Consider the following 11110-nt stretch of genomic DNA (forward strand, 5'->3'; position numbering starts at 1 on the left):
CAATTGACGTAAGTCTAGTGATTAGAAGTGAAAAAAAAAAACAGAAACTCTCGCTTTCGTAAGAAATTCAATGTTTAATTTTCGCTTTAACAAAAGAGACTTGATGACATTCGGTTAATTACACATATTACACTAATGATCGCAAACGGTATCGATATTATAAAGATACGAAGTGCAGAGCGCCGCTAATTACTGATAATTTTTCCATTACATCTCGCTGATATGTGCCTAGTGTAATGCTCTCCTCGGCTCGCGCGAAACGTGCGCGGACTATGTACGACGTTACATCTGTCGCAACAGTCTATAGAACAGTGACGGTATTTGCACTCAAGCACAATCATTACTTTCATCTTACAGAAAAAAAAATATTACCCGGAAAGCAATGTCTAATCCAGTAAATATACCGTTACGTTTCCGCATAATATCCGCTTAATCAAAGATTGCGCGGAAGGTGTCTTTTTGTACTTGGTGGAATGTATATTCATTGCCATCGCCTTTTAAAAAGTTAAGCGTACGAAAATCATTGGCTAAACAATCTCAAAAATAAAAAATCTCAATCTCTTGCTTCCGTTTTGGTAAAGAGAAAAATAATAAGGTAACAAAATTAATACTAACTTCATCTTTTATCTCGCGAGTAAATGTCATGTTTTATAGAATCACTGAAAGACAGCCCATGACTTTCTAACTCCCTGACATCGCACGTTTTGCGCCAATAAACAACAAATAACAATTTATTGCTAAGTGCACGTGTACTATTTTTGACTGAGAGATTTTGATCGGTAAAGTAATATATAATACAGATCAATTAAAAAAAGAGGACAAACAATGAGTATACAAAACGCAACAACGTGCATATACGCAAGAAAAAACGATTCTAGCAAACAGAAACAACAAGTATCGATAACAACGGAAGTATATTTATTAAAGCTAAACTATTCCTTTTTGGTCATTTATGGCCCCTACTCTCCATCTCACAGCGCTGTACTAAAATAAAATTCTATAAGACATCATCGAATACTACAAAAGAATACACCGTTCAGGATCGGATTTTTTCTTCACTTATCTACATCACAGATCTAAAAAAAAAAATTATAGCAAGATCTTTGTAAAATAAGAGCGCGAAGAATTTAAAATGAATTTTTTTTTTAGAATAAAGGAAATAGAAAAGATTAAGACTATGTAACTTAAAAGCTGTATCTGACTAGTTTTAAAATTATGATTAATTACAGTAATAAGTAATCAAATTTTGAAATTATGTACAAATAGGATTAAAATTAAAAAAAAATTATAATTTACAGACTCAATTATTAGAATAAATCAGACGTATAACTACTATTATTACAGATAATTATAACTATGCAACTCTTCCCGATATTTCGGAATGTCCTAAAATCCGATCCCGAATACAATCTGTTACTAAATATACTAAACATACTAATAAATTATTGACAATCGAATTATGCATTCGCGACATAAATAAAAATGCGATATTATCCGTTGTAATACAATCTTCTCTTTCTTCGCTGCTGTTTCTCAAAATGTTTTTAACGAACGTTAACCATGCCAGCGATATGCCGGGTAAAGTGTAAGTTTCACGAAAGGAAACAAGGAAAGTTCGCTAGTTACACAGTAGGAGAAAACACCCAGTATCCGACATTAATTATCTACTATGAAACTATCGGTACATTCTGTCATGGAAGAAGCCATAGCGTGTTTTTTTTTCTCCTTTTTTTCTCCGTAGAGACCACACACACGTATGTTCATCGCACATCGGGATGTAATTAGGCAGGCAAATATGTATGTTGGGGACGATACATGGTGGCACTAGCAACCATAAACATACTATTCTATTGGCATTGTGCTTCGCTTAATATATACGTTTCGTCGAAGAGTGCACTAATCATCGAGGTATATCGGGGGATAATTATGCAAGTTATACGAGAACGATTGTGCACGCACGTCTAAGTCGCAGCGGTGCCGTTATATAAGCGATGCAACGATAATATATACGCAGACGAAAACGAAAGACAAGCGGGGAGAACTATTCGCAGAAGAGAGGGTGAAAATGTTGATGCAATAGATTTAATTAGAGAAAAAGAAGAAAAGACTTTCAGAAAAGATTATAAGGCATCGATGAAAGAAATTTACGTTGCAAATAAATTTTTTTACGTTGTAAAAAAATTGATATTGATGGAATCTTTTTCCAGATCAATTTTTTTACGTTGTAAAAAAATTGATCTGGAAAAAGATTCCAAACAAATTTCTCTTTAGCGTTAGAGAAATTTTTAGAATCCTTTAGAAGAAAGAAGACTTTTCAGAGTTTTATATGACACTAAAAAGACAGATGTTAAATTTAATAAGTTGGTATACAGAAAATCTAAAAGATGCAGAAGAATTAAAATAATATGTGAGATAGAAAATTGAAAGTGATTTGCAAGAAGTCACTCTCTCAGGATTGTCTTCTCTCAATGCCTTATCTTCAAAAATTACAAACATACTGAAAATTGCGCCTACAGGGATCACTACAGTAGCACATAGATTATTATCGGTGTGTGTTCATGATATGAATATAAAATATCTGCCATTATTACTGTAGGTATATACGTTTACACTCGCGATTATATAATTTCGTCGTGAAATCATGAAATATTTCTCTCTACATCATGACTCCTAGTTAATTTTTTGCCTCGCGTCCCTTCATTTATCGGCGATTTTCTTACACAATTCTATAATTGTAGAAAAAAATAGAAAATATATTGACTATATAAATATATATAAAGCGCGGTTGGTGTATGTCAATTCTTCGCATTCGTCAGAGAATGCCATTATCATTTCTCGCTTACTATAGTGATAAGAGATTTGCTGCGGACGCGTTTTCTATATAAAAAAAATAATCTCCGTTACACACACGAATATCTATATTTTTTGTATGCGCGTAGATATGCTATTCCCTCTCCACACAGTACAATGGCAGAAATTCCATGACGTATGATGTCTTTTTTTCTTTTTTTTTTTTTAAAGTTCGTTATCGCAATTTTTATATCAGCTTAGTAGTTAGTTATAAGAATAATTTATGTTGGATTATACTATTGCACCGTTTCGTTTCTTCGAGGAACGGCTCTCTTTAGCAGCTTTCGCTATAGGCATTAGGTATGTTTAGTATTACATTTGACAAAAAGCAAAGGGTCATACACCTATAAAACTTCTAACGGCGGAAATCTGAAGAGTCGTATTAGTCGAAAAATCAGACATCTTCATGTGTGCTTCGCGAAAATCGCACGACAGAATTAAATTAATAATAATCAACTACACAATTATAAAAAATGATAAAATATAATTATTGTTATATATTTTTTTTAAATGTCAAATCTGTAATCGTATTAAAAACCTGCACTATCAAAATTTTTGGGGTTCAACATTATATTATTTTGATATATATATATATAATGTTTCGTACTTCTGACATTCCGGGCAAAAATAATACGACTCTTCCGTGACAAATTAAGGAGGGATGCACTACAATAAGTAACTTTCGTGAGCGAGATTTGTCGATTAGCAAAGCGAGACGCAGCATCGCGTCGTGGTATAGAGTCATTTCGTCTACCTCGACATGTAGATAAATATTATCATCAGGTTTCAGCATAATTGTAATGTATATAAAAAATTGTCTTTACTTATGCTTAAAATAGCATGATGCTCGGTTATATAAATATATCGTATATGTATATATATATATATATATATTATATGTGTATACATATACACGTATTTCCATATCATTATTATAATTATTATTGTATTATTTTTCTTATAGATCTATATACCATTCACAACACAGAGTGCATAGTACGAAGCTGAATGTCGATCCGCTCGCTCTTATCGTCATTCTTTTACTCACACATACGCGCGTATGTGGTGTATTCAAAAGAATGCGAAAGGAGAAGCGTATCGAAAGCCTCAATGTAACAACGCACAACCAATTTTTATACAACCTGCGTGCATTAAAGTATCTCGTCACTTTGCAGTTGACTCGTGAAACTTATTATGTGTGCCACTATGCTCTGAGTTTAATAATATCAATTCAAACATTACATTTCTCACCGATACAAAGAAAAGGAATATTCAAAAAAATTATTGTATATATAGTAATTTTACACAAATTATATACAAATCATGTTTAACAAATATCTCAGGGGAACAAAGTGTTGCGTTTTCTCTAATAAACGATCTGTGCGGTCAATTAAAGCAAAGCACGAGAGAAAGTATAACGGATGTACAGGAAACGAATTCATCGGAATCGGAACTGCTGCTCCACATCAGACATTCTCTTCCATTTTTAGCAGAAATCAAACGCACCATCCGTTAACTGTCGCATCGAGCATCATGTTAACATTCGAAATTCTGTGCACGCGCGCGAAACACACGTGTTCCCGACACAGCGTTGCAGAGTGTCCAGTTGCTCAATTACCAGCACAGAGATTCATTCGCGTCTAGTACGATAGCGTTATTCAAAATATGTAATGTGTTCTATTCTTCAATCTTATTTCAACGTTAAGTGTATAATTAAGTGCTAGTGATTATTGAAATCTCTTATTATTGCACGCGATGCAAAGAAAATGCACGTTTTATTCTTCGCGCGTTGTAGGCTGCGTGTACCCCGGGCGATTCCACCTCCTTATATATCCGCGCCTCCTCATTTCCCGACGGTATGCTAATGACAAGCGGGGCTTCTTTCTCGACTATAGAGAGAGAGCACGACATCGATTGGAATATCGCCGGAAAAAATGGTGCCACCGAAGTGGAACGCCATATATCTTCTCGTACATTACACCTATTGATACTCGTGCTTCGCACAGCTATCCGTCCGTTTCTTTTTCTTTTCTTTTTATTTTTTTTTTTTCCTTAGTCGCTGTTTGGGAAAAATTTGATTTTTGCGAAACGACGTGCGAGTCGACGGTGATATACGTAGACATAATAGGTTGTATGTTAGATTATTATTAAAGGTGGTGCAGAAGTGTGCCAAAAGCAATATTGCGCATCCCTCGAGCAATCGCATGCGGATTAATCGTGAAAAATATTACGGACAAAATCTAATCGTGTGCATAAACATAATACTAATGTTAAAATTGAAACGATATTCCTGTCTATACGGAATTCTTCCGAACTCGCGGGATTTTTCCACAGAGAGCACACATAACGAGCAATAGCGTATTAACGAGGACACAAAGAGTGAGAGTATCTATTCTCGTAATAAATTTATAACATAACGAGAAAAGAAAATGAGGAGATTCCTATAGGAAGGATCTTTCAACTCGACTTGTGCACACCTTAAAAACGGCAGTAGGTTCGTCATACTGTACATTACACGTACGATCCGATTGCTTAAACGATAAATGAGCACGTTAAAAAAATCTTAATACTCGCATGTCATTCGCGCACATTGCGTCACTTTTTCAAAAAGGTAAACAAGTGCAAAGTACATCTTTCTTTCTTTCTTTCTTTTTTTTTTGAATATCGTTCGATCATCACGCAATTCACTTTGAGTTCTTTTTTTAAAATTATACTCTTAGAGTTACAGTCTTACTACAAATCTTTTGGCTCACAGGAGTTCCACTTCCCTTTAAGCTCGATCACTGAGCAATCATTGAGTGTGTGTCTCTAATTGAGTAACTATACGCGAGAGAGAGAGAGAACGTCCTGCAGTAAACATCTCTAAAAAAATCTATTACCCCTCCTCTCGCGCGAAGAAATCTGACGTGGAGTCTTACATTCTGTTTTTGTTTTTTTTTTTTGAACACTTCATTGTTGCGTTGTAACATCAGAGATCGAACGAGAACGAAAAACGAGAACCTTTATTTCCTTTTTTTTTCCTCAATTCCTTCCATTTCGACAGTCTCGTTTGTTTCTACAAGTTTGAAAATCATAATGTTTTACATTATTACAATATTTTGATAGGAAGATGTATATATCTCCCGGGTTCTCTTTTAAAAATGAGCTCTTTAATCTATCTAAATTACACTTTTCTCTATGTTACCGCACATATAAAAATCTACTTGCGCTTTATCCTTGAAATCGTTTGTAAATCTTCCAAGAATAATAGCAACTTTCTACAACACTGGAATCCTTAAAATCCGCGTTAAAGACACTTGGGTTCTACGGAAAACCCTTTTTAGAATAGAAGCCGGTTCTTTCGTTCGATCTCCGATTGCAAGAGAAAGGTCGAGGAAACTAGCGAGGCACTTTAAGCTACCAATGGACTGCTGGAAGTGTACCGAAATTTTCCCCGAAGCGTATTCTCCCTTCGCCATGATCGCTAATAGTCTTGCATTTCTTTTTAGTCTCTTTTAGTCTCTTGGATCGATCTCGTCGATCGTCTCGTTTCTCATTCTTTCTTCTTTTTTTTTTCTTTTAGACAAACTCGAGGCCTTTCCGATTAAATTCGGTTACTTACGTTCGAGATGACGTGGAAAACTGCGTCCAATTTACTCACTTCGGAGCGGAGCAAGTCTAAGCTAAACAAAAAACGCTAAAGCCGTCTAGGTTGCACGACGCTGTTGTTGTTGAGGCGCGTAGTCGTCTGATTGTTGAAGTTCTCGTCCTGCGGTACGTGCTCGGTGCGCTCGTCGAAAAATCCCGGGTTCAGAATGATGTTGGGGACGAGCTCAATCACCTCCTGCTCCTCCAGCTGCGCTGCAATTTCGGAGCGGAGATTAATTTTCATTGGTCTGGGCCACGGGTCTCATTAGCTTCTACCCTCTCCCTTCACCGGTTATTCTTTGTCAGGTACTGTAAGACATTTGCGCGTGGGAAATTTCGTGACGGTTGTCGTACTCTCAAAGTATTTCTGTGATTATTGATCATTTTCGTTAATGCAATAACAGAGAATACCGGGATCCCGATGATGCCAATTGAAACGCCGTTTACCTGACAAATGAATCTGCTACCTTTGACCTACCTACCTACCTACCTACCTCGATATTGTCAAAGATCTTATTAGTATTACTTAACTAAATCATAATGCTTTCTATGACTATCGTAATATTTACTATTCATTCATCATCACTAAATTATTGTCGGCAGGCTCGTTAACATTATGTACAGCATAGGTATAATCTATAATCGGAATAACAAGAGGAAATATTTGTATTCAAAAAGATTCCAGTAACCAGTAACAAGTAAAATCTGCGGCAAGGGAAATTCTATTGAGAAGTTCGAGATTTCATTCCAATGAGTGCCATATATCATAAAAAAGGTAAAAATACTGTTTAATTTGTGTGCTCATTTTGTTAGTGTTCTAGTGCGGCAATCGGAAAAGTGTTCGTTATTATATATAATTGAATAATGAGATGAGATCTCCGCTGTCGTATTTGTCGGTAAATGTTGAAATCTAATGACAAGTTTGCATGGTGCTCAGAATATACAGAGATATTATATAAAAGTATTAATAATTTCGTAAAAAAACATGGCTGTCGCGTAATAGAGTGAAGCCAGAGATAAGTCAGCTAATTGTAAGATGCTAACAGGTCCTGTTGTTTGTTGAAAATGAGCATGAATGTACATATGTTCTTCAGCTAAATTGCACGAAGGCTTCTATGGAGAGAGACAGAGAAAACGATTTTCTCGAGCATCGTGCTTATTAGAGAGGCCATGAATGTTAATGAATCATCCACCAGCGGAAAGAAGTAGTATAGTAGCAGCAGTAAAGAGACAGAGTAGAAGCGGAAGCTCTTACGGTACGGTTGTCAGATAGGAATGCTTACAGGGTGCCTTGCACTCGCGATACAGTAGGTAACATGTACCTAAACCAAGAATCATAAGTGTGCCCATCACAATACCTACGGCTGCCACCCAGACGCGTGTATCGAAATTCTCTACGCCGGCTAAGAGGTGTCGGGCGAGCTCTGAAAATTAGTTATGTCGCATAGTAAAGAGTTGCGTTACTGTACAAGGGACGTTTTTAATAGAAAGACAAGTCTAGAAAGATTTCTACGTTATATATGTATGTAGAATGTGCCAAAACTGTTGCCATTCATTGAAACAACGTATTTAGAAGCTCGGATTTCATATATCTTGTTTTTACTTCAAACTCAGTATTTAAATAAATAAATTTTAGATAAACTTAATAAGAAGTTATTCTTTAATCATTTTTTAAATTTAATAGTAGCAACAGTTTCAGTTACAGATCTATACAGGCCAGAATTTTACTTTATCCCAGTGACAAATCTCTATATGCAAGAGTCGCGAATAATTATGTAATAGTAATTTTGTAACAAAATACCCAATTCTTCGACACTGTAATGCGTATGACCCTCGACCTCCACGACCTCTCCTTTTCCCAGCTGATTGGTTGCCCACACTCGGAACGAGTATGTAGTGTTTGGCACCAAGTGATACACATCTATTTGTCTCTTTAAAACAACGAAACAATTTAAGTTATTAATTCAATTAATCTCCCGGTTATATCAGGGATAGAATAACTTTATAACGTTATATTAAAAATATTTTTCTTGTAGTGTCCAACAGATAATCGAAACTGAGGCGAATACAATGCTATAAAATAATGTTACGCTATCGCGATAATTACAGTATTATATAACGTTATCAAGTTATCTCGCGTCGTGTTTTGTTTTTCAACATCCCTGCCTTTCGTTAGCGATCTCGAGATTAGGATATTTACAGAATTTGGAGGAATGTGTGTTGGAATAATGGTCTTCCATTCATCCGGCTCTTCGCCCGCGACTGGTTTCAAACGATATTCGGCAGTGAAATCTATGATAGGATATCCGCCGGTACCTGCCACCTCCCAGAGAATGTTGGCCAAAATCGTGGATGGCTTGACCCATACATTGTGCAGGGCTGGAGGAGGCGCTATAAACACAAAAAAAAAAGATATAAGATACGATAAAATAAAATCTACAGCCGAATTTCAATATATATAGGGCAATTCTTATTTCAAAACTCGATGAATAGAAATTCTCAAATTTGCTATCAAATCTAAAACTAGAATTACTAATATTTTCGAATATATCTAAACTTCATGTAACTTATTTGCTATTTTTTTCTCTCAAAATGTTCGACTATATTTAAAACTGTATGTCACGATATATGTAATCACAAATTTTTTAATTTAATATTAAGGATGACCGAGTTACATACTTCTGACTTCCACATTGATCTTAGCTTTCTCGACTTCGTCCACGGTGCACGAGTAATTGCCGGCGTCGTCCACGCTGACGTTCAACAGCTCCAGCACGCCGTTTGGCTCGATTTTCAACCGTTCGACCTGCCCGTCCTCCCGTCCCTCCCTTATCCACATCACATAGGATGCCTCGCCATGTGAAATACCGCTCTCCTCGAAACGGGAAAGGACACCTTCCTCGGTACAGGCCAGTTTCAGGTCATTACCCACGTCCACGGCTACATATCGCATCGGTACCTGCACGGCCACTGCTTCCTGCCATCCTGCAAGTTCACGGATACTCGTTAACACTTGTTAACATTTGTCTTGTGCAGCTGTATTAGCGATACTAATAGCTATTTTATTGGACTAGTAAGACTAGTCTCAAGGCTATCAATCGCTCCGAGTGATCTGGATAAATAGATTGGCAAACAAATTTATTACATCCAATAAAAAAAAATTGCTCTCCGTCGAACGCAACAAGTAGCTATCGCAGCTGGTTAAATAACATAAGAATTATACAGATTATAGATAGACCTCGACTTAAGAACTTCGTTTCATATCCTATTTCCTCCTTCGACAAAATGCACCTATATATACATTCGTTTCAAGACGACCTTTAATTAAGGTAAACGGACCTTTTTAACCGTTGCGACGCGCGACGATTCGACCAGGACGCATCGTTTTAAAAGTGTTACGAAGAAAATCGAGGCGAGCAGCGCACGGAAGAGAATGATAACGATCAGGAGTGGTGTCGCGATCTCGGCAGGTGGTTCCGCGTAATCTGCCATTACACCTGCGCGGCGGCAAGTGACGCAGGCAGGCGGCGATGGAAACGGAAGCAACGCGTGCAAAGCGTGTGGAGAGCACAGCGAGTTAGCCTCTTTATATAACTCTGACCCTGAATCGTAACGATTCGCGCGAATACTATAGCCGGCAGCGGATCGCATGATCGTTGTTGGATATGGATCGCGACATTGTTCCTCGACGGAAGCGTGTCTCCTTTTTTTCTCTCTCTCTCTCTTTATCTATCCCTTCCTTCCTTCCTTCTTCCCTCACTATCACTCTCACTCTCTTTCTCTCTTTCGCGATTATCGCTCGGCGAGGCCCTTACCTGCCAGGAAGAGTATCAGCAACGGTAACAATTTACGTTCGTCCATTCTGCCATAATAATGCCACCTAAATTGCCTGGCGAGACCTGGTTTCGTCACGGGACTCTCCTCGATCGCATCCCTCTCACGGTCATGTCAAACGATGTCGCTCCGTTTTTCTTATTCGCAACAATCTCCCGGGTTGCGGTTACGAGGGGGAGCAAGAAGGAGACAGTGGAGGAGGAGGAGGAGGAGGAAGCGCGTCACTCAGTGTCGATCGTTGCCGTCGCCGTCGTCGCTGTCAAACTCATCATCGCGCCGTGTATACCCGTGCATACATACGTCGTTTCACGCCGATCGTTTCGTCACCAGGCGATCGCGCCTCCTCCGCGAAAACCACCCGCTCGCCCCGCCAACCCGTCGCGACCATCGCCCCCCCGGCGCGCCGCCCTTTATTTTATTGAGTCGCGCCGCCGACGCCCTCTGGCGTGGAGGCGGCGCACCCGCTCCGCCTTTTACTCGAATCTTCGCTAAGTGGGGTTTGAGTCTCCGCTAACTGAGGTTCGAATGTGCGCGATAATTTTCAAAATTAACTTTTAATTTAATTTTAATTAATTTAATCTTAACGCAATTTTTAACTGAGTTAGTTTTTTTGTTCATGCAACTTTGTAACTTAACTAAATTAATTTTATAAGTCATTAACTTTAATTACTTATCGTTATATATACAGGGTGAATTTTAATGGATGGACACCACATTTTCAAGCCGTTTACCATAGGCGGTAAATTACCGACTGCACCTCTAGTACTTGAGCGATCTAGAGATGGCAGCGGCTTAGATA

The 11110-nt window shown here is 37.8% G+C and overlaps 1 protein-coding gene across 4 annotated transcripts; it reads right to left on the minus strand.

Moving 5' to 3' along the window:
- Positions 1 to 54: 54 nt before the first annotated feature.
- LOC105457609 (protein sidekick-2) lies at positions 55 to 10684 on the minus strand. Of its 4 annotated transcripts, none has more exons than XM_011702380.1 (6): positions 10293 to 10683; positions 9157 to 9462; positions 8678 to 8868; positions 8279 to 8408; positions 7761 to 7901; positions 55 to 6690 (listed from the first exon to the last, which is right to left on the minus strand). In XM_011702380.1, exons 1-6 carry the CDS (start codon positions 10336 to 10338, stop codon positions 6527 to 6529), a joined length of 978 nt encoding a protein of 325 aa, XP_011700682.1. In that variant the 5' UTR covers positions 10339 to 10683; the 3' UTR covers positions 55 to 6526. The 4 variants fall into 4 exon arrangements, with proteins under 4 accessions (XP_011700682.1, XP_011700683.1, XP_011700685.1 ...); XM_011702381.1 differs by lacking the exon at positions 10293 to 10683 and adding an exon at positions 9817 to 10163; XM_011702382.1 differs by having other exon boundaries at positions 6569 to 6685.
- Between the last annotated feature and the right edge of the window lie 426 nt (positions 10685 to 11110).

This window comes from Wasmannia auropunctata, unplaced genomic scaffold (assembly GCF_000956235.1).
Source record: "Wasmannia auropunctata unplaced genomic scaffold, wasmannia.A_1.0 LD335200.1, whole genome shotgun sequence".
In the NCBI taxonomy this organism is placed as follows: Eukaryota; Metazoa; Arthropoda; class Insecta; order Hymenoptera; family Formicidae; genus Wasmannia; species Wasmannia auropunctata.

Coding starts and splice junctions, on each gene's coding strand:
- LOC105457609 (XM_011702380.1), bottom strand. CDS start 10,338: ATGGACGAACGTAAATTGTTACCGTTGCTGATACTCTTCCTGGCAG. Junction 9,463..10,292: donor GCTGATACTCTTCCTGGCAG/GTAAGGGCCTCG, acceptor GTGAACTTGCAG/GATGGCAGGAAGCAGTGGCC. Junction 7,902..8,278: donor TTACAGTGTCGAAGAATTGG/GTATTTTGTTAC, acceptor ACTAATTTTCAG/AGCTCGCCCGACACCTCTTA.